The following is a 24,111-nucleotide window of genomic DNA, read 5'->3' as shown; positions in this document are numbered from 1 at the left end:
TTTTATAATTCCATCAGCAATGTATGAGGGCTCCAATTTCTCCATACCCTTATCAGCACTTGTTCTTATCTGTGTTTTACATTATAGCCATCCTAGTGGCTGTAAGATGGTATCACACTATTGTTTTCATTTGTATTTCCCTAATGACTAATGATGTTGAATATCTTTTCATGTGTTAATTGGTCATTATATAGCTTCTTAGGAGAAATGTGTACTCATATCCTTTGCCTACTTGAAAATTGGGCAATTTTTTCCTGTTTAAAAATTAAGTTGTCTTAGTAACTGTAATGGGGTATGTGGGGGGACTTGATAATAGGGGTAAATGTAGTAACCACAATGTTGCTCATGTGAAACCTTCATAAGATTGTATATCAATGATACCTTAATAAAAAAAATTAAGTTGTCTTTTTGTTGTTCAGTTAAAATAATTATTTATATTTCTGGATATAAGAACATTTTATCCAGCCTGATAATTTCTGTATTTTAACTGGAATGTTTAATCCTTTCACATTTAGTGAACTACTCATAACGGGCTGAACAAGAAACAATGTGAATGCGTGGAGGACTTATAAACTTCTTGAGCTTGGAATATATTCTCCAAGCTTCAGGCAAATCCATAAAAAAGGTGGAAGCCTTATTGGCTCAAAAGTTTAAGTGCAACATCTGACCAACGAGTGGCTTGCTACTAAGTTATGCTGACTCAGGGGTGAGCCCTTAAAAGCCAGGCTTAAAAATGAAAACAAGAAAAAATTTCAAAAAGCAACTGAGCAGAGACATAAGCAGAAGAAATGTAATTTCCAGGATTAGTGCAGGAAAGCCACTAAAAATAAATAAGCAAACACTGATAGAAGTCATCCCTGGGGGGAAGGGCAAATTGGTATCCATAGCTGCTACAATACATGATCTGAAATATCCAGTTTCAACAAAAATAGATGAGACATGCAAATAAACAATAAAGTTAACTCATACATAGGAAAAAAATGTAATCAATAAAAACTGTCCCTGAAGAGACCCAGATACTGGACTTAGCAAACACTTTATCATTTAAAAAGGCATAATATGTTCAAAGAACTAAAGAAAACCATGTTCTAAAATTTTTAATTTCAAATCAAAGAATGTTAATAAAGAAATGGAAGTTAGTAAAATAACCAAGAAAGGAAGAAAAAATAAGGGAGAAAAGAAGGGAGGACAGTAGCAGAAAGGGGAGAAGAAAAAAATCCCCATGAGGAACTTCCGGAGTTAAAAAAAGTACAAACACTGAAATGAAAAACTAGAAAGGCCAACAGCACATATAAGCTGGCAGAAGAATTAACAAAACTGAAGGGAGATCATTAGCGATAATCTAATCTGAAGTATAAGAAGAAAAAGAGTTGGAGAGCTACACATTTTTAATAGTGAGAATCTTCTGTCTTTGGAGAAACTATGTTAAAACAAGCCAAAGAGGCAGCCTTCATTCCCTTGAACTGCTTAGACCATTTGTGGTATAATGGAATTTTGATTTTCAAACTCCAGCCCTTTAAGTCATATGGGGCAGGGCCTTAGATCCTGCTTCCAGACAAAGCATTTGATCTCTAGTTCTGGTACAGAGTCTAACCAGCATCTGTAGGCTTGGCTGAGCTGCTTCACTGTGGGATGAATGGACTTCAGCAAAATGTGAAAATTAGAGCATTCTGAAGAATATTCTTTAAAAGAAAGTATTCATTTGAAGCCATCTATTCCCTCCTCTCAACTGTTATTCAAGACAGCAAGGACTGGATTGTTGTTCTTTGCAAATCCCAATGTCCAGAAAATACTTCTCAGTGAATATTTGCAAGTGGATGAATTGATTGTGTATGTCCTCAACATGACTGTTGTTCAAAAACATTTTCTTCATTAGGATTTATAATTGTGCACTCTCAATAACTCCACTAATTTAAAATTATCGTGTCCTTTAAGAGGTAGGAAGAGTTCACATATATATAACTCTCCAGTTTCTCTTTCAAATACCTATATATAGAATCTCATTTTAATAAAAGATATTATGCTCCCACATATAATATCCTTTATTAGCATATATATTCTAAAGTAGTGGTCTTTGGATTATAGTTTCAAGAAATAATCCTTAATTTAAATACAAGTAAATAATTTTGTCATGTTTTTTAAAATTAAATAAATGGCAGTTTTCTGTTCTTAGAGCTTTAAGAGAAAACAAAATCTGGATGTAGAAACATTGTACATTACTGAAATGTTCATTAAAGAAATAAAATAACTTCTGGTTTTCCCATTTGTCACCCAAGGTAACTAAATGTCTTCAGAGAAGTTAAGTTGCTGTCACAGTCAGTTTACTTTGCGGTCAATTATTTTCCCACTGACTCAGCAGTCAATTGCTTTTGCTGTTGGCTAGAAGTTACAAAGGTCTTGACTTTCTTGAGTTAGGTCTACTCTGGCCAGAGTCAATCTGATTTGTAACATATGAGACTGTGGTTTAGCCTTTTCCTTAGGTGAAATGTCTGCTTAATCCAGGGGTCATGGAGGCAGAGGGAGAATCTCCCCCTCCTTGGAGGGCACTCAAAAAATCCCCAAATCCTGTCGATAAAGCTTTCACTGTTTGCCATCTCACACACGTGGGGAGTGATGGGCACTGTAGCTCACAAGTAACCAAACTCTAGGAGGCTATGGATAAGAAAGGAACCTTTGGGCGTCAGTGTGCAGGGAGTTGCCTGCCTCTGAGCCCAACAGTTATTTGAGGTGAGGGCCAGAGGTCAGTTTCCCTTGCTCTGCAAGCATCATGGGCAAAGATGAAGTTATTTTATTTTAGTTTGCATTATTTTGAAGGAAGTTGATAATATAATCAGGGGAAGTATGCCTAATGTGACAGTGAGTTTGCTCTGCATAAATAATGTAATCAGGAGAAGCCTCTAACAAGTCAAAGTATATTCAAAGGGCTTGCCTCCTCCTTACATAACCACCCAAGGGGTTGCAAGAGGCACCACTATCTTTACTGTACCTTAAGGAAACTTGGGCTTTAGATCTCCCCAAGGTTGCCAAGGAGTGCTCTCAGGACTGGTTCTGATCCAACCTCTGCTGCCGGCTGCACGGTGGCCTGGCTCATGGCCCTGTTCCTTGCTTCTCCTTTCTACTCAGAAAGAAAGGCAAAGAACAGGAAAAAGGCAAGAAAAGGCAAGGCAAGAAAAACGGAGAGAAGGAAGGAGGAAGAAAGGAAGAAAAAATAAGGGAGAAAAGAAGAGAGGAAAGTAGCAGGAAGGGGAGAAGAAAAACCCCATGAGGCAGAAAGTATCTCTGGTCCGTGTTTATTCTTCCTGCCTTCTCGAACCTCCCTGGTCCTGTCCCAGCCCAGCTGCAGACAATGACCCAACTTGTTTCTCCCTGTTTTCTCTCCCCCACTTTTTGCCATATGAGCCACTTACAAAAGTAATTTGAATTGATACAAAGGAGACCTTGAAAGGCTATTTTAGCTCATACTCAGAAGACAGTACAAGAGTTAGCAAATGACTGGGTCCTCTGAAAGTGACTTATTTTCAAAACCTTCAATTGTCCAAATGTGGCTAAGAACACTGGGGTTCCAAAGTTCTTAGGAAACAGGGAGATTTTCAGCGTCTGCATAATGGTAGTCCAGCTTCTTTCTCCTTTTGGGAAACAGAAGCGGGGATGGGGCCTCCCATCACACCCATTAAACTAAGGCCAAAGGTGCACTGTTGTGGGTTGGATGAAGTGAATTTCTCTGTTATGTTTATTGATGTCTCAGGAATAAGTGGAAGCCACAGCTTGCTCACTTCTCTACACTCTCCTGTGGCAGAATTAGCCCAGACTTCCCCGCCCTTCTCAGGGTATGGGGCAGACCCTGAGCAAACAAGACAGTATTTGGGGGGCTGTGGGCATGCAATGAACTGTTCATTATGTATTTGGTTATGTTGCATAATTAAAATTAGAAACATAATACATAAAGCACTTTAGGTATTTAACATTATATGTATATGAAACTTCCAAACAAGGTTTTCAACTTCTCACTCATCTTACAGAAATGAACATACCTTTTCACATTGGGATGTTTTTGCTTGAGCCAGCCAGTTAGTTCTGATCAAGACTTTAATGACGAGGTATTCACATTCTGGATAGTTGCCATCAACATGAAACTTTGTACAGGTAGGTGAGATACACTTTTTAACTGATTTTTTTTAACAACCATTAAAAAATTTCCAACAGTAGAAATGATCTTCCTAGGATCTAATAGCCTTTCTTTTTCTTTCACTGATACAATGTGATACTGGCATTTCTTGTAACAGCGCAGATTCTTTTCAAACGCTCACCCTGTGCTGGCAGCTGGGGCGGGGACCCTGTGAAGGCCACACTCTGGGCCCAGCATGGCCACCCACCCTCATAGGCTGCTCATGGAAGGATGCCAGTGGCACTGGGCCTATGTGGCTGCCTTGAGGGATCAACACTTAAACTGACTACATCAGCTAGTGGTATTACTAGGATGCTTTTCCGTCCTCGATCTGCCTATCTGTGAAGTGGAGCTTAGTTGTACCTACCTGGTAGGGTTATTAGGACTAAATTAAGTGCTGTGCCTGGCCACATTAAAGTGCTAGCTGTGGGCTTATTCAATAAAATTGAAAGTTGCAGGGCTCTGGAGTAGACCCCCAAATCACACGCTTAAGAGCCAGCTGGAATCAGACTACCTGGTTCCGAATTCCTGCTCTGCCCACCCTTCAAGGTGGGCCACAGCTGGTTAGTTAACCTTTCCAGCCTCGGTTTCCTGGCCCACATGATGATAGTGCTGGTCCCCATGGAAATGGTATACAGGTGAAGCGGACAGTTCACATCAAGTGTTTGAAATCTTACAAGGGCAACATAAAAAAAAAGATTTTACTCTTTTCACGCAGAATGTATTTTTCGACCCTTTACTATTTCTTGCCCTTCATCTTTGCACTCTCTGGAAGGTTTTTCCATCTTTAAAAAATAATGCCAACAATGGTGAGAGCAATGGCAAGCAGGCAGGCATTAAGGGAATTCCTTTGCAAAGGCACTGAGGCGGCCTGTGATCACTGTCTTTCCAAATCTCAAGTAAGTAGAACACATCCTTCCTCATTCATATTTTATTAGGAAGTCATAGTAAAAAAATTAATCAGTTATAAAACTTTAAATATTAAAGAAATCATTCTTATCAAATAGATGATTCATGTAGGAATGTCACATTTTTCATAAAATCAGAAGCAGAGTCAAACAGCATTTGATTATACAAACATTTCATTCTTATTACTTATGAAAAAGAAAAGAACTTTAAAAAACAACTTTGTGCACATTAACATCAGGGAACAGCTGTAGAGATGGGGCTGTTAAAGCTTAAATTTTAAGATCTGTAAGATAAGGGACCTGAAATTTCATCTTTTATTACAATATCTTTGTCTCTTTCCATGATATACACACACACACACACACACACACATATATACATATATATATCCTCTTTAAATAACATATATTATGTATTTTTAAAGATGACTTACTTGACAACATTCATATGGTGGTTTTGGACCATGGGGTTTACTCGGTAAGGGAACAAATACCAAAAACATCAAGTGTACAAGGGTTTCCCCAAAGTGGAAGAATTTCCTTGGTTTGGGAATGTCTCTCAGCTCTTGTCACATGAGGACTTCTAAGTCTTCTGAGGAGTCATCAGTAAACAAAAGTTCATCTGGCAATGTGCTCCCCAAGGGCAGCGTGCTGGACTGCGACCAGGAGACCCCACGGCTTACGAGTCTGCCCTCTGGTAAAATGCTGTTCTTTCCTTCTGTCCCTGTTGCTGGGGCAGCATTAGCTACATCTTTCCATTCCTCACTGCCCCCATTCAGGATGTACCTTTCTTCATGAGGCTTGTTCTCATAAACTTCTGCTGTGACCACACTGACAGCAGTGCTGGCAGCACAAGATGCAATTATAGAGTCAACACTGATGTTCATGTCTAGCTGAGCAAGTGTGGGGCCCTGTGCGGGGCCCTCCGAGCTCTCTGGAAACTGTGTGTTGATGTAAATGACATTGGCTTTGTCCTGAACTTCAGGCAAACTTTCCAAGAGCTTTTCTAGCTGCAGCTTCAACACTGAAAAGGTGGGTCGGTCCAAGGACTCAGCTCTCCAGCAAGAGAGCATTATTTCATACCTACAAGTGAAAAAGAGTGAGTTATCTCCTGAACTGGCCCCCAGAGCCCTTAGTGCAATGCACCCCTTTTTTCCATTTAATCTTGGACTTATATTTTAATCTGCACTAATTCTATTTTTTGGAAATGACTGATGTTTTCTTATGGAGTAGTATTTTTTCAAGTTTTATAAATGTTCCATGGGTATATAAAAGTGATCCTCTTTCTCTGGGGATAAAAGATATTTGGGGCAATCATATCCGAATTTACAAAGGAGTATTTCGGAGCATTCCTCGATAACAGAGGTTGGCAAACTATGGCCCATGGCCCAAATCCAACCCACTATCTTTTTTTCTAAATAAAGTTCTATTGGAACACAGCTATACTTACCTGTGTATGTACTTTCTGTAGCTGCTTCCACTACAACATTAAGAGTTGAGTAGTTGCTGCAGAGACTATATGGCAAAAATCAAAGTATTCACTATTTGGCACTTCACAGAAAAAGTGTGCTGACCCGTTCTATTAACATCAAATTGGGTTTGTCACCAGGACAGCTGAGTTAGAAGGGACAAAGTTAAGGAGGCCAGAGGGTGTGGGGAAGGCAAAGACGAAGGACGTGTGTCTCACTGTGCTAGTGTTTCATGTGTGTCCCTATAGCTAATCTCAAAAGCCCTGCCGCTGCTACTCTGCCATAAAACGAGTGGGCTCAGGGACATCATGGAGCATGCCGCAGCTGTGAGAGCAGCAGGGCCAGTATGGGCACCAGCCTCTGGCTGGACAGCCCCTGCGCCCTGGCGCTCCTGAGACCCTCCTGCTGGGGTCTGCAGGGACAACTCTCTCTTCCGGGTTTCTCCATTCCCAGCACCTGATATGACTTAGAATTCTAACAGAGGGACGTGAGCACAAAATACAGGAATGACTGCCTTAGGGACTGCAAGTCTGAGATGAAGAGGGAGTTGTACTATTACCTCTTTTGATTCTCTCCTGTTTTGAGAAATTAATAGGCATGTCACTGGATAAGAAAACAACCCACTTTTCCATCATCTCACACATGAAGCAGATTACTGCTATTTTTTTATGAACAGAAATATGCAATTCCCTTATTTGTATTTAATCACATTATGTAGATCCTTCGGCAAATGCTAACACGTGGTACTTCACACACGTACAGATCTCACTCGTGTGTGTACACCTGCTCTCTTTTCATTCCTTTCCTTTCTCAGCCCCTACCAACTTGCACAAGCTTCTGGGACGTGCAGCTCTGCAGAGTGCCATGCCTGTGAAGGACACAGGACACCAAGATAATAGGACACTTCCCTGTCTGGTGATCCTGGGTCTCACCTGCACCTCAGGCTCAGGAGTCTTTTTCCTCCCTGTTTGACCTTCGTTAGTCCACTTAGACTTGGCAAATAGCTTTTGTTTCCATTTTTGAGGTTTTTATGGTATAAATCAATGTGCATGACCTCCTTTTTCCCCATAGAGCCTTGATTGTTTATAGTCTGAGTTAAGCTTTGAGAAATTCTGTCCTTAGAGACACTCACCTTTTCATGACCTCATCAAGGCATTATCTGATTATGTTTTATTATTTAATGTGTTGGTTTATCATTTTAATTTGTTCCAGGTCTTCGAAGAAAGTGTTTCAATAATCTTTTTCATACAGCAGTGTAACAATATCACTTTGAAGCTTATTGTTCTTTTAATACTTTGTGAAATACATGAAAGTGAAATTTGACTTTTAAAGACATGGTGAGCATGTATATTGCCTAATTAGGCTCCCACAAAAGGACGATTCCACGAAAGGACCAAGGAGAGTAGCAACGGGACCCCAGCCTGGTGAGTAATGGGAGGGCTGTGATGTTTACTGATTTCAGTTTTATGATGGAAAGAAAAAATAAGTTTCGTACTTGCCTTTGTAAATGGTCACTTGTTTTCCTGTTGAGAGTTTATAAACCGTGCAATCACATAGGCTGCTAGGGGTGAGGGATGAGGGGAATAATGGGATGTTGTTTCATAGGTACAAAATTCAGTTTTGTGAGATGGAAAGAGTTCTGGAGATGTATGGTAGTGATGGTTGCACAATAATGTGAATATACTTAGCCCTACTGAATGGTTACATGAAAAATGTTTAAGGTGGTAAATCTAATGTGCATTTTACCGTAAGTTTTAAGAAGGAGTCAGAAAATATGTAATTATACAGATTTACAAAATTTATAAATTTATGGCTTTGTTCCTGCTCTGAGGATGACTGAGCACAGTGCTTCATGTCTGCTCAGAGGAATGACTCCCGAAAGGTGGGTGCCACGTTAGCAGCAGGTGTCTCTACAGTGCTAAGCCAAGGTGGGATCCTGGCTCTGCCACTCAGCAGGTGGTGACTCCCACCTCTTCTCAGGGTCTGGCTGCCTCAAGCAGAGGATAAAGGCTTGCTCAGTGAGTAGAGCAGCATTTCTGAGAAGGGCAGTGGGAACCAGGGTACACAAGTCAGACTGGCTCTGCACCTGCCATTCCAGGCCCGGGGTGGCACGATGAAGGGCATTGTGAGGTTGGTGTGTTGGAGGGAGGCAGGCAGTGGTATGACGGTACAGAGCCTCTGGTTCTGAATAGCCACAGCTTTGAGGCGACACTGGCAGCACCACTAACAAGCGCTGGCTGCACATGGGGCTGATGCCTCAACTGTCTGCGCTTGCTGGGTCCACAGCAGCTCCGTGAAGGAGAAACACATTCCCACCCACGGACGGGGCTACTGAGGCTTGGAGAGGAGAGGGACGCATGTATGTCACACTAACTCCTAGTGGCAACATGGATTTCTGTCTGACACTGCAGCCCCTGCTCTTATGCATGACCTCTACATGTCCTTCAGTAAGAATATGTAAGAATCGCTGACCTATCATGTTTACAATTTGATAGCCATCATTTGAAGTACTTTTATAGATGTGAGCTAAGGAAAGGTCCATAGAGGTGATAGGCCACCACACATCCATCTTAAAAGCAATGGGCAGCAGGGTCAGCAGCTGTCATTTGGAGGTGGGGGTTATGCCTCCTAAGAAGCAGCCCTCAAAGGGCAGGATCGACAGCAGGGCACAGAGCACGCAGAGTGCACTGTCACTTAATGTCGCTAGTTCCTTGAGTTGCCCTGAAAAAGGCCAACTAAACATGGCAGTGAGCTCATCTGTACTCGGGTGAGCAGTAGACACAGATGGGATGCTCATAGGTGTGGATAAAGTGAAGGTTCCTGTGGCCAGGATTCTTACCTGGCCCTGGTCGGCTAGCTCACTACACACTTGGGCAATATGTTGTTATTGACTCTATTAAAGAACTCCGCCCAGTGCTCTGGGCAACACAGTGGCATGGCTGCAAGGCTGCAGGAGAGCAGAGACGAGGTTGCAGTGGTGGCAGCACTGAGGACAGAGACTGAGACGGCTGCGGGGGCAGAGAGGCCCAGAGGCAGAGACCGGCTTGCTGCGTGCAGACTCGCTCTGCGTGGGCAGGATTCTGAGTGGATGGGATTCTAGTGATTGACCTGCCACCATGGGAATAAAGTTGGGTATTAAACCCTTTCACTCCAAGAATGTTCTACTGTCATATTTTTGGTCACATTGAATCCATAGTGAAGTTGTCTGGGGCTGAAACCCACTGGCAAGACAACAGGTTTCTTTCTCGTTTTTAGAAAAGAATGCCCCAGATTTGGAAACACAGCTTCTTTGGGGGATACCTGCTTGCCGGCATCCAGGTGTGAGAGGGGAACCTGGAAAAAAGGGTTGGTTCACCAAAACCTCTGTGAGCCTGCTGTGCGTGAGCCAGCCAACCACAGATCCATCTGCTCTGCTCGACTTCCCCCACACAAAGCATGTGCTGACTCTGTGACTCTTTCACCTAAAAATTCCTGCAGAAAACTGACTCAGCATGCCCTTGTTTGGGCTCCGCGTGAAGCATCTAAAAACTGTAGTGTGACACAGCTGAGACCTTGCTAAGACTCCCCCCTCCCCCCAGCTAATCACCATAAAAATCAACTTATTGTGGGCACAAGAGAAGCTAAGAAACAAAACTCTTAGCTTGGCAGTGAAGAAATGGCAACAACTTTCTTCATTCAATACTGTTTGGCTGAAACTGCTTCCTCATTTTCAGAAGCAAACATTTCATTAATGGAGCCCTTTAGAAAAACTACCATGAAACCCCAAATCTAATTTAATTAGGGTTTCACAATGTTTTTAAAGGGCTTACATTTTTTGTTTCTGTTCCTCATGTTACTCATCTACTGTGACCAAACTACCGCCACCAAGCAGGGTGAGGCTCTGGTCAACAACGCTGCCTTCTGCTGGGCCTGGATGGGATCTGAGAGGCCAGCATGTGAGCTGACCTGGGCCCTCTCCCCCGTGTGAGGAAACCGGGCCAGAGAGCGTGTGTGCGTCGGGGGAGAGCGGTCCTGCACACGCCCACCCATACCAGGGTCTAGGTGTGGTGTTCCATGACAGAGCCCCTGCAGGCCTACGGTCCTGAGATGTTCTCACTAAATATGGTGAAAACATCCCTCTCCAAGCCCATGGCCCCTGTGATGTGGGGGAGAGACCCACCAAGCTAGAGCCACTGCCACAAGGCATTATTTTTCAAAAGTCGGCAAGGTGTCTGAGGGAGGTCAGTGCAGAAGGATGCTATTAACCGTCAGCACCTTTGTGACATTGCAGGCTTCCTGCAGGCCAAGCACTGAACACACTTTTCTCCCTTAGCCATTCTTACCCATACCTCTCTGAAGGTTATGTGACTAGATTTTTTCCTGTGACTATTAATGAGGCCCAGAGAGGTCAAGTCAGTTATGGTGGCCACACACATGGCTGATTAGGAGCCAGAGCCTGGCCTGTCTGACTCCAAGTCCCATGCCTCTCCACATGCTGCCAGCCCTGAAGAGAGAGGGGCCTGCTGGGCACATGGTCTCACAGGAGTGCTCCAGGACATATATTTCTGGGCTTGCTCTGTGCCAAGAGGATCACAACATCAGGCACAGGGCTGAGTGATGACTCTGTCAGTGTCTCCTGGACAGTTCTGCTGATCATCAGCCTGTGAGGCCCTGGGCTCAGATTCCTAAATTCCCTGATTAAAGAAAATACTGTGATTGGTCTGTGTGGAATGTTGGACAGAGAGAGAGGGACTAGCTGCAGGAGAAGAGAGAAGGTACTGATCAGGTACCCTGTGAACTGTGAGGTCCACCTGTTTACCTATGGGAGGCATTTCCTAGAGGGGCTCATAGAACCTCAGGATGGGTGCAGGCTCCCCAGAGCTGTGCACACGCCAGCTCTCACACCAGGAGAGCTTCCGGTCTGGGATGTCTGCATGTGTCACCTTCTGCTCACACCCACCTGGCTAAGGGCGCCCCCTTGCCCAGAGGCTCTATGTCCCCAGGTATCTGCAGAACCAGCTGACTGGCCTAGGCAGAGTGCCCAGTGATACAGGCAGTTCACTCACAGCTCATCGACGCAGTCCTCTGGCTGCTTCAGCCTGTGGCCGTGGAGAAGGTAGTCATACATCTCATGATTCTGGACCCCAGGATAGGGAGTCATTCCCCGTGTTGCTATTTCCCACATTGTCACGCCAAATGCCCACTGAGAACAAAGCAACAAGAAGTTAGGATGCAAATCTGTTCAGAAAGGCTGAATGGACCTTTTCATTGGAAAGGTCATTTCCTTTAAGCCACAGCAATCGCGCACAAAGCTGACAATTATGTCAGAAATGCACTGCTCTTCCAGCACGGCAATAATGTGGGGTTGGAGCGTCCCAGCTCCCCATTCGTACTAAAGCTGTCCCGGAAAATTTGACAGAGGCTGGTGTGGCCTTCTCTCCCGTCAGTGCTTCTGTGCTCTGTCCCACTGTCGTCCCCCATTGCTGGTTAAGGTTCTGATTACACAGCAACTTTCATATTGCATCTTGGGTCCAACGAGCCACTGGGTGAACTCAAATTTTATATGAGTGTGAAATATCTTAGTTGTGGGCAATGTGTCACTGTATCGTAGCAAAGAAAAACGGGGGCAAATTAAGGGCTTATGCAAAGATGATTCTTCTGTATGTCAGATATGTCACCAGAATGTAGTGTTCACCTGAATTAAAAGTTATCTAGTGCTCAAGAGATATGTGAGCATGCTCCTGATCTTGTTTATAAATGTCTTGCAATCCCAGCTTAAGTCACTTCTTTCAGTGAACCTCCACCTTTGCAATGTGGGGCTCTGTACATACCACGTCACTTTTACTTGTGTAGACTCGGTCCGCAAGACTCTCGATGGCAATCCACTTCACAGGCATCTTAGCAATGCGGCCTTGGCGGTAGTAATCCCCACTGTAAATCTTCTTAGAGAGGCCAAAGTCAGCCACACACACAGTCATGTCATCCTGTAACCTGCAGAGAATGAGTTCCTGTCCTGAGCAACTGCATAAATCACAGGTCTGCATCAGATGCCGCTGAAAACATTCACGGTAAGTCCCCATAAGATACAGACCCCACTAGCCCATGAGGGTCCTGCCTTGGGACCAACGGCAGAGCAAATGAGAAGGAGCCAGCAGAGTTAGAACCTCGTGCCCCTCTGGCCTGTGTGCGGGCTGGGACCAGCAAGGGCACGTGTGCACACAGCAGGAGCAGACAGAGCGGCTCCAGTGCAGAGCCTCCTGTGCTCTCACTTAACAGCCTGGTGGCCTTCCAGCCTGAGGTATGGCAGCAGCACCGGCTCTCTGGACTCAGTAAGCAAGCTCCTAACAGTCTGGGGGAAGTGAGGAGGTTCGTGTTTAAGTGGGAGACCCTGGACTTCCTGCTGAGATGGCCAAGAGGTAACTGCAGGAGTTAACTGGAAAATGAAAGGGGTACATCTGCATTTATAGCCCAGGCTGTTAACACAGATCCAGACAAGGAGGAGGGGGAGGAGGAGAAATGAGTGGTCCGGTGGTAGGGTGTCTATTTTATCCATTTGCTGGACACTGACTTTTAAAACTGCAAGTCCCATTGCCTAGGAAACCCCTCAGTTCCAGGCAAACTGGACAACTGGTCACCCTCCCCAGTGTGAAAAACATGACAGAAATGTTAAGGGGAAAAAAGGTTTTCATGTTTCTTCCTCCATGGTAGAAAAATTAAAAACCCAAAATAAGATCTTTCTGGATTTTCAAAAATAAGGTGAAAGGCAAGGGGCCAGAGGAGGACTGAGGGGGCAGGCCCCATCGCCACATCCTCAGTCAAGAAAACCCCAAATTAACAGGTATGTTTAAGGAAGACTTCCTCTTCTTGTAATAGTAAATAAACCTATAACCAAGAAACAGTTACTGTTTTGAGGATTTACACAGATAATGGTTCTGTTGAAGCAGACTGAAGAGACGGAGAGCTTGAGCTCAAAGCTCTTATATAGGTCCATGTCTCTGCAAAAAGCAAGCTTTGGTGTGATCACTGCACAAAACTTCTTTACAAGGAAGCAACATGAAAACTTAGGGACAAACCTTTATGGTTTTCATTACTGTCTTCATTAACGGACTTACATACACCTCTGGGTCCAAAGCACGGTGATGTCAATGGGGAAGGACCATAAAGACAAGGCACCTCTTAGCACTCCTAGCTGAGTGAGTGTGAAGCTAAAAAAGTAGTCACAGCAGAATGGTTTGGAGGCCAGCCAGAACTCCCAGAGGCAGAGGCAATACAAACTCCCAAGCAAACACCCAGACGGAAATCCCACCTCCAGACCCTCCCGAATCTAGCTCTCCTCCCTGTTTTAATGGCAACAGGTCACCCCAATCCTCCCCACCACCTCCCGATATCTAACACCTTCTAACCGCTACCATGTGTAGCCCCTTCCAGGATGAGCTAGGACCCTTACATGCAGTTCCGAGCAGCTAAGTCTCGATGAAGGAAATTCCTGTTGCTGAGGTACTCCATTCCCTGGGCTATGTCCACCATGAACTTCAATAGTGTCTGCAGAGGAATATGCTAACGGACGGAAGAAACAAGAAGATTGTTTTTTAAAGAGGAAAACCTGGCAAGTTATTTCCACCTGAGAGAGGAAATTTTTTTTATTATTATTTCTTAAAGGTGTGCATCTGTGGAAGAAGGAAACAAACCTCTCATTTCCAAATCACTGATATCACAAAAGGGGAACAATGCAGCAATCACAAACCACCACACTTCTTGGCCAGCATCAGATTCTCTTCTCCCCATCTTTAAAGGTGCTGACAGTGAATGACATTTCTGCAGGTTATGAGGTCAAATGCAATCCGGATGCTGAGTGGCAGTGGACAGAGCACCAGTGCCATGCAGAGGGGAAGGGGGGCAAAGGTGTGTGCATTGGGGCGTCTAGTGTTTTGAAGGCAAAAAGGCCACTTAGAAAGAGTTGCTTCCAGTTATCACCCTGATCTATCATTTCCTTTGAAATGGTTGGAAAGATACTTTACTTCGAGCAGAAATTAGGACAGTCTTCACCCCTTACCACAGGACCAAAGTACCAACGAGTAAGTGTAGAATTTCCATTTTTGTCTCTAGGGCTCTCCTGTAAGTTTGTAAGTTTCAACAGTCTTGAATCCTCTCTTTGTTGTAAAAATCAAACTAGACTGCTGTGTTTGAAAACCTGCCACGCTGGAACTGATGACAAGGCTGATGGTGATGAAGACCTCTCTGTAGGAACTACATGTTTTAGTGCAGGGAGGGCCCTCAAGGAAAGGGCTTACCATGAGTTCCCGGCCATCACAAATGGGTCCTTCCATGACATATTCCCCCCAAGACGGTGAATTTGTCACAGCTTGTTCTCTATGGGACATGAGTTTTCCAAAGTGGTATTCATGAAGACACTGAATTTGTAATGATTTATATTTCCCAGCCAAGACTCACGTCAATCACATACTGCATGTATAACGAAATGCTTTAATTAACCCTTACCTAATACAGTGGAATTTGAAAATGCAAACAAATTAGGCATGAAAGTCTTATGCCCCTGTTCTGCATATCTGAGACATTTGAATTTCTGGATGACAATATCCAGGAAAGAAGTCAGGTGCTAAGATATATCAAATGCTGCTAACATTCGTGAAGGTGTAATGAGTATTAGGTTCTAGTCATTTGTGCTATATTTTTCCTAGCGCAATTATCTTATTCTTGCAGATTGTGACCAAAAGTAATTTAAAAGATAACTGTGTGGTAGAACTAATAAATGAGTTCAACAAGGATGCAGGATATAAGATTGGGATACAAAAATTAACTGTGTTAGTATACACTAGCAATGAATAATCTGAACATGAATTAAGAAAACAATTTCATCTAAAAAGAATAAAAATGCTTAGAAATAAATTTAACCATAGAAGTGTAAAACTTATACTCTGAAAATTACAAAACATTGAGAGAAATTAAAGAAGACCTAAATAAATGGAAAGATATCCTGTGTTCATGGATCAGGTGACTTAGTATTGTTATGATGGCAATATTTCCCAAATTGATCTACAGATTTAACATAAATCCATCAGAATCCCAGCTGGCTTCTTTGTAGAACTCAACAAGCTGATCCTAAAATTCATATGGAAATTCAAGGAATTCAGAATATCCAGAACAAGCTTGAATAAGAAGACCAAAGTTAAAAGACTCCCATTTACTGATTTCAAATTTACTACAAAGAAACTATCACCATAGCAATGTGGTACTGACACACAGACAGACGTACAGATCAATGGAATAGAACTGAGAGTCCGGAAATAAACACATGAACATATGGTCAACTGACTTTCATCTGGTGTCAAGACCATTCAATGGGGGAAAGAATAGTCTTTCCAACAAATAGTGCTGGGACAAGTGAGTGGAACACACAGAAGAATGAAACTGGACCTCAGAGCATAAACAGAAATTAACTTAAAGTGGATAAAAGACCTAAATGTAAGAGCCCAAGTAAAATTCTTAGCAGAAAATGTAAGTGTAAATCTTTGTGATTTTGGATTAGGCAGTGATTTCTTAGATGCAATACCAAAAATATAAGCCATCAAAATAAAAAAAGATAAACTGGGTTTCATCAAAATAAAAAACCTTTGTGCTTCAAAGGATGTTATAAAGAGAGTGAAAGAGCCCAGAGAACATGACATATTTGCAAGTCACATAGCTGATGAGGGACTTGAATCTAGAATATATAAAGAACTCTTACAACTCAATAATAAAAAGACAAATAATCATATTTAAAAATGGGCAACGGATCAGAATATACACTTCTCCAAAGAAGATAAACAAATGGTCAAGAAGCCCATGAAAAGATGCTCAACATCATTAGTCATTAGGGAAATGCAAGTGAAAGTCACAGTGAGATACTGTGACTAGAATAAAAAGTCCAATGATAATAAGAGTTGGCGAGGATGTGGAGAAGTTGGAACCCTCAGACATTGCTAGTGGGAATGTAAAATGGTGTAGCTATTTTGGAAAACAATCTGGTAGTTCCTCAGTAGGTTAAACACTGAATTATCATTAGACCCAGCAATTCCAAAATTAGATTATCTATGAGAATTGAAAACATATGTCAGCACAAAAGTTTGTAAACAAATCTTCATTGAGCATTATTCATAAAAGCCAAAAAGTAGAAACAATCCAAATGTCCATCAACAGATACATGACACAATATATCCACACAATGGAATATTATTTGGCCTTAAAAAGGAGTGAAGTGCTGATATATACAACATGGATGAGCCTTGAGAACATTATGCTGAGTGAAAGAAGCCAGACACAGAAGAGTACATTTAGATTATATTGATGTAGATTAATTTAATTATATGATTATATGAAATGTCTAGAATAGGTAAATATATAGAGACAGAAGAAGGTTGCATAGAGCTGAAAGTAAGGTGGGTAAGGAGTTGGGAAGTGATAGCTGAAGGATACAGGACTTTTTGTTAGGTCACGAAAATGCCCTAAAATGTACTGTGGTGATGGGTGCAAAACTGCGAACATTCCAGAAATCACTGAATTATACACCTTAAAGGGGAGAACTGTATGGTATTTGAATGATATCTCAGCAAAGCTGTTACGAAAAAAAAAGTGCTGTTCCAGGAAAGGAGAGAAGAGGGAGAAGAAAAGAGGGAAAAGACAGACTTGTCTTTTTGTCTCTGGAGGCTGGTATGTGGTGCCTGGAGGAGCTACGACTGTCTTGTGACAGGTGGAGTAACAGCTCCAGCTCAAGAGCAGAAAAAGTGGAACATTCTGGACACTGAATGATTCTGTTGAGGACAGAACAGACTGACTCTGGAGCTGTCCCATCTCTGGGCTTTCTGGTGTGAGATCCTTCTGTCCCAAGACCAGGTCTCAGCTAGGTAATGTGCTTCTCCAGCAGGGTGTGGGTGCTGGGCTCTGGGGGCCACTCTGTCCTCCATGTGAATGGCACTCTGGAGGCACGCAGGGCAGACATGCCCAAGACAGGACAAGACCTCAGTTCTCACCTGGGTGGACAGTATGAAGGGAGGCAAGCTACAAGGACGTTATGCATCAAGCAGAGATACGAGCAACCTGCTCTCGAACTTCAGCTAAGACATGAATTCTGACTGGAAAAATATTTACCTATTCTATGTTGTCATTGCGGATGTCCTCGATGGAGGGGCAAGCATTAAATGGCAAATTAAGAGAAGCACATGATGAGGTCAGAATGAGCAAAGACTGAGTAATCTGAGAGCACATGTGTGTTTTAGGAAAAGCACATTGTCTCATGTTTCAAAAGCAAAGTGGTGGAGAGAATGGGGTGATAAAGCAGGTAAGATAAGATGAGGGGACAACTTTTGGGATCTGTAACAGGTCAGATGACCTCACCTGCATGTGATATAAAACCCAACTCAAAATGCCCCAATAAAGCTACAGTAACCAAATGGTAATTTATATTTTTTTCACTACAGAAGTCACTCTTGTGCAACATGAAATTCCCATGCCCTCAAAAATTATTAGAAATATGGAAACTCATCCCTTGCTCGTGGCTAGGAAGAATTAATATCGTTAAAATGGCCATCCTGCCCAAAGCAATATACAGATTTGATGCAATCCCTATGAAACTACCAGCAACATTCTTCAATGAACTGGAACAAATAATTCAAAAATTCATATGGAAACACCAAAGACCCCGAATAGCGAAAGCAATCCTGAGAAAGAAGAATAAAGTAGGGGGGATCTCACTCCCCAACTTCAAGCTCTACTATAAAGCCATAGTAATCAAGACAATTTGGTACTGGCACAAGAGCAGAGCCACAGACCAATGGAACAGACTAGAGAATCCAGACATTAACCCAGACATATATGGTCAATTAATATTTGATAAAGGAGCCATGGACATACAATGGCGAAATGACAGTCTCTTCAACAGGTGGTGCTGGCAAAACTGGACAGCTACATGTAGGAGAATGAAACTGGACCATTGTCTAACCCCATATACAAAAGTAAACTCAAAATGGATCAAAGACCTGAATGTAAGCCATGAAACCATTAAACTCCTGGAAGAAAACATAGGCGAAAACCTCTTAGACATAAACATGAGTGACCTCTTCTTGAACATATCTCCCCGGGCAAGGAAAACAACAGCAAAAATGAGTAAGTGGGACTATATTAAGCTGAAAAGCTTCTGTACAGCAAAAGACACCATCAATAGAACAAGAAGGATCCCTACAGTATGGGAGAATATATTTGAAAATGACACATCCGATAAAGGCTTGACGTCCAGAATATATAAGGAGCTCTCACGCCTCAACAAACAAAAAACAAATAACCCAATTAAAAAATGGGCAGAGGAACTGAACAGACAGTTCTCCAAAAAAGAAATACAGATGGCCAACAGACACATGAAAAGATGCTCCACATCGCTAATTATCAGAGAAATGCAAATTAAAACTACAATGAGGTATCACCTCACACCAGTAAGGATGGCTGCCATCCAAAAGACAAACAACAACAAATGTTGGCGAGGCTGTGGAGAAAGGGGAACCCTCCTACACTGCTGGTGGGAATGTAAGTTAGTTCAACCATTGTGGAAAGCAGTATGGAGGTACATCAAAATGCTCAAAACAGACTTACCATTTGACCCAGGAATTCCACTCCTAGGAATTTACCCTAAGAATGCAGCAATCAAGTTTGAGAAAGACAGATGCACCCCTATGTTTATCGCAGCACTATTTACAATAGCCAAGAATTGGAAGCAACCTAAATGTCCATCAATAGATGAATGGATAAAGAAGATGTGGTACATATACACAATGGAATACTACTCAGCTATAAGAAAAGGGCAAATCCAATCATTTGCAGCAACATGGATGGAGCTGGAGGGTATTATGCTCAGTGAAACAAGCCAAGCGGAGAAAGAGAAATACCAAATGATTTCACTTATCTGTGGAATATAAGAACAAAGGAAAAACTGAAGGAACAAAACAGCAGCAGAATCACAGAACTCAAGAATGGACTAACAGGTACCAAAGGTAAAGGGACTGGGGAGGATGGGTGGGTAGGGAGGGATAAGGGGGGGAGAAGTAGGGGGGTATTAAGATTAACATGCATGGGGGGGTAGGAGAAAAGGGAGGGCTGTACAACACAGAGAAGGCAAGTAGTGATTCTACAACATTTTGCTATGCTGATGGACAGTGACTGTAAAGGGGTTTATAGGGGAGACCTGGTATAGGGGAGAGCCTAGTAAACATAATATTCGTCATGTAAGTGTAGATTAGTGATAGCAAAAAAAAAAAAAAAAAAAGGGCAGTTCCTGTGTGGTAACCTCCAACGAGTTCTACACAAGGGTATAAAGGGCATATAAAAGTGTAGGCAAAGGGTCTGTTTGTGTTTATACAGAGGATCAAAGCCTAATTGGGCTACCCCGAAAATGAACTAAGATACGATATGAAAAAGAACTTCCAACATCAGCACTCTCTGGAAGACTCATGCCAGAAGATGATCATCAAAAAACCCCAACAAAGATCCACGCACTGCTACAGCTGTAGATGCACTCAACCCACCAGTTCCTGGACCTGCCATGGGAATGAGGAAGGAGATATCTAAGCTGGCCTGTGCATACAGTAAAACAACAAAATTGGACTGGATCTATACTGTTGGAACTCAACCAAGAATTTGGAGAAGTGCAAATTGTAGCGCTCCAAAGTCTTACAACTACAAACTATTTATTGTTAAAAGAACATATGGCATGTGAACAGTCCCCAGGAATGGGTTGTTTTAATTTGTCTGATTTCTCTCAGACTGTTCAAGTTCATTTGGACAATATCCACCATATCATAGATAAGTTTTCACAAATGCCTAAGGTGCCTAACTGGTTTTCTTGGTTTCACTGCAGATGGCTGGTAATTACAGATATGCTTTGGTTATGTAACTATACTCCTATTATGTTAATGTGTGTGTGCAATTTAAGTAGTAGCTTAAAACCTATACATGCTGAAGTTACTCTACAAGAAGATATATCAAAGAGATAATCAATCTTCCCATGTTTTCTTCCGCCTGCTACTTCTATAGCTTTTCTTCTTCCTTCCTAATTACAACCCTTAAATAGAATTCGTGCCTCATATCAAATTTACCGAGTATCATAATTCTTCCAAGTGGTAAAGATACCTCAAGACAAATGCTGGGCATAGAAGCCACAGGGCATAAATATGCAAAGAAGTAAAAAGCTAACTTTTTCAAACAATAAGGCTTCTCTCTCACTTACCAACTTAACATTTCCCTGTATGGCCCCGGAAGATGACTGGTTAGCCAGAGACGGGTAAGATTCCTCAAGGGAGGAACAACCTAAGACAGGCACAGTCGCAGGGGGGCCATCAGGTGAGAAATTGGGGATCAACAGAGGTGAGGCTTAGAACCTCACCCCCCCGTTCTGAGAGAAATCTTCTGCATACGTGGATGTTTTATTGCCCTGGTCTAGCTTGGATTAACACATAGTCTACAGGCACACACCTGATCATCTACATGTGCTCTCTTACAACACTAAACTATGTTTTCTACCTTTATCTTGTATCTACCTACCACTTCAGCATTTTATTAAAAATAATAATAATAAAGAGAGAAATGTGGTATCCACATATAAGTCAAGTATAAAAACCAAATGAGTATTCATATTTGAACTGACTGTTTATAGTTCATAATGCATGAGCAAAACCGAAAGTTTCTGTGATGACTGCCCTTGTACTGTTCACTATGTAACTTATTCATTATGTAAGAATTTGTTCTACATGTAAAAACTTGTTTGTTATGCCTCAGAAGATTGGAGACTGACAAAAATTAGGCTTGGGGTGGAATAATGATTGTGCATTGAGCATTGACTCCCCTATACAGAATTTTATTGTCGTTAACAACCATTTGATCAATAAATATGAGAGATGCCCTCACAAAAAAAAAAAAAAAAATCAAACAAATAATCATATCTGACTTGATTGTTTATAGTTCATGATGCGTGATCAAAACCAAAAGTTTCTGTGATATGACTGCCCTTGCACTGTTCACCATGTAATAACTTATTCACTATGTAAGACCTTGTTCACCATGTAATAACTTGTTTGTTATGCTTCAGAAGATTTGAGACTGTTGAGATATAGGCTTGGGGTTGATTAATGACTGTGCATTGAGTCCCCTATACAGAATTTTATTGTTGTTAACAACCATTTGATCAATAAATATGAGAGATGCCCTCTCAAAAAAAAAAAAAAAAAAAAAAATTATTAGAAAGATCATACAACATGCAAATTAAAAGTGAGAGAAATCACCCATCAAAGTGAAACGAAATCCGTCCAAGAGGAGACTGTGTGCTGTTCGTAGCCACCTTTTGGGAGGCTGTACTGTCGGGGGTGCCCATGGAATGGGCCAGTCGGAGAAAAGCTAAAGGCACAGGGTCTGCAGCCTAGGGTCGGTCCAGCTGCCACCACTGCCTGAGCTGTGCCTCAGTTTCCTCACCTGAGATTCTATTAGTAACTACTTCTGTGGTGGTTGTGCCATTAATGCATTAATATATGCAAAATACAGGCTGGCCTCTGCTCAGTGCTTGAGAAACACTAGACCCTGCTGGCGCCTGCAGGCAGAGGGATACATACTGAGCTCCAGGCCATGCAACACACAGGCATGGAATAAACAGCTGGGATGTGACCGTCTGAAGATGCCAGTGATTGTGCTAAGATGCTGGGAGCTGTGAGTAGTTTTTCTTCTTTCCCAGGCTTCTTACAATGGTATTGTCTTTTTTAGGGGAAAGAAAAAGAAGGAAAACACTCAGTGTGCTGAGTGCCTACTACTTTGGACCAGGTCTTTCACCTCTTTGGAAGAACCTCCATGATTTTATAAATAGCTCTGTGATGTGGGTACAATTTCCTGTCTCTGTTAGTACTTGTCTGGTATAAGTAGCCACGAGGAAGTGAATGAAAATCTGAGCATGGGACAAGAGAGGGAACAAAGAAAATAAAGGGTCTCACTCTCCTGTGTAGGTCACTTACATTTTCCCTGGAAGAACAGAAAAAGGAAAAGGAAAGAAGAAAAAATACCCTCCTTTGTCCGTAACACACAGGGTCAACAGGGTATAGGAGAGAAGGCTTCAGAATATGTTCACCTCAAATGGGGCCTCAAGTTTTGATTTTTGTTTTCCAACTGCCTTCAGATTCACCCTCAGTGTCTCTTAAAAAGGGCTCAGTTACAACTTCCCTCCACGAACTGAAACGGATCCTGCTTCCAGTGACTGCAGAGTGAACAAGCTAAAAAGGAAACTTCAAATGAAAGAGGCCACTTCACAGCATGAGGGCCCACCCAGCTCCACTGTGATGAGGCTGGGGCCATGTGACTGCTTGGACAGACTTCTTCCCTCTGCAGAACAGGACTCACACCAATGAGCAGGCCTGCCGTGAGGGCAGATTCCACATCTCAACCCCCGGGGTGCACACTGAACACTGAACAAAGGCCAATGCCCTCTCTCTCCCTCCTTCATTTTCAAGGTGAGATGCCCAGTGGAGCAGGCCCTGTCACGGGAGCCCCAGGGACTGGTCAGGGGCAGTGCACGTGGGTAATTACCTTTGGTCCTGTCTCCAGTCGGGAACAGAGTAAGTAGGTGTGCAGATCTCCGTATTTCATGAAGGGCAAGATCACCATGGGCTTTGGGATGCCTTGAGAGCTCATTTCTATACATACCCCTGAAATTAAAAACAGAGAGTGACGTACAAAGAGCCTTTGTTACCAGTGACCAGAAAAACACAGTGAGCAGGGGCACTGGCCAGGTGGAAACCAGGTGCTCTCAAGTTAGCAGCTTAAAGAAAAGAAACACTCGTAACTCACACACTGGGCTCTAGAATAGGGAACACACGTGGGGTCCACCTCTTGGCATTTTTTTCTAGCAGACTATGCCAATCTTTGCATGAGAGCTCTCAAAAATTAATCTATTTCAAGGACAGCCATCTAGAAACCCATGAGTTTTTGTTATATGGAGTCTAAGGGGTGGGGGTGGCGGGTAGCAACTGCAGTAGGATTCAAGGGAAAACTAGTTTCATGTGATAGTTAAATAGTTAATCACATGAAGAAATTCTACTGCAACCAAATTCTTAAAACCACTGAAAGAATTCTTGTGCGCCAAGAGGTAAAATCCATGTCCCTCCATTTTAACAGTCACCCACAAGTAAAGCTGCCACACCACTTGGAATGCTAGGGTCTGTCACCTGGTAGCAGGCTTGCAAAGCTCTCGCACACTGTGGTGAATTACAAAGTGGGATTGTTCTCAGAGTCCTCTCAAGTCAATAGCTGCAAGTAAGTAACAGTAGTTCTTTGACATAATATTGTAACCAAACATTTGTTTTCACAGCTCTCTACAGTGTCAATCATAATGAAACTCTGCAAGTTCCCAAAAGCATCCAGCATTTTTCAAGTCACAGGACAGAAAAAAAAAAGGCCAGCAGAATATTCCGTTATTTTCAGGTTGTTCTTCCTTCTTGCATTAAGATCCCTTACACAGCAACCCCTCAACACCTGTTTTCCTCTTTTGTATTTTTTAGCGAATGGTGCCACA

At 42.6% G+C, this 24,111-nt stretch overlaps 1 protein-coding gene across 3 annotated transcripts in view; it reads right to left on the bottom strand.

Moving 5' to 3' along the window:
- Positions 1-5,081: 5,081 nt before the first annotated feature.
- The window catches only part of MERTK (MER proto-oncogene, tyrosine kinase), a 107,992-nt gene continuing 88,962 nt past the window's right edge, over positions 5,082-24,111 (bottom strand). For all 3 annotated transcript variants that reach the window (XM_036905061.2, XM_036905062.2, XM_057497002.1), the window contains 5 exons: positions 23,127-23,245; positions 13,969-14,078; positions 12,353-12,512; positions 11,588-11,724; positions 5,082-6,156 (listed from right to left, as the gene is read on the bottom strand). In XM_036905061.2, coding sequence (XP_036760956.2) covers positions 5,643-6,156; positions 11,588-11,724; positions 12,353-12,512; positions 13,969-14,078; positions 23,127-23,245 — 1,040 coding nt within the window. In that variant the 3' untranslated portion in view covers positions 5,082-5,642. The remainder of the gene's footprint in view (positions 6,157-11,587; positions 11,725-12,352; positions 12,513-13,968; positions 14,079-23,126; positions 23,246-24,111) is intronic.

This window comes from Manis pentadactyla, chromosome 2, assembly GCF_030020395.1.
Source record: "Manis pentadactyla isolate mManPen7 chromosome 2, mManPen7.hap1, whole genome shotgun sequence".
NCBI lineage: Eukaryota > Metazoa > Chordata > Mammalia > Pholidota > Manidae > Manis > Manis pentadactyla.
Note: the sequence above shows the minus strand (reverse complement) of the source record. Positions and strands in the feature narration are given on the sequence as shown.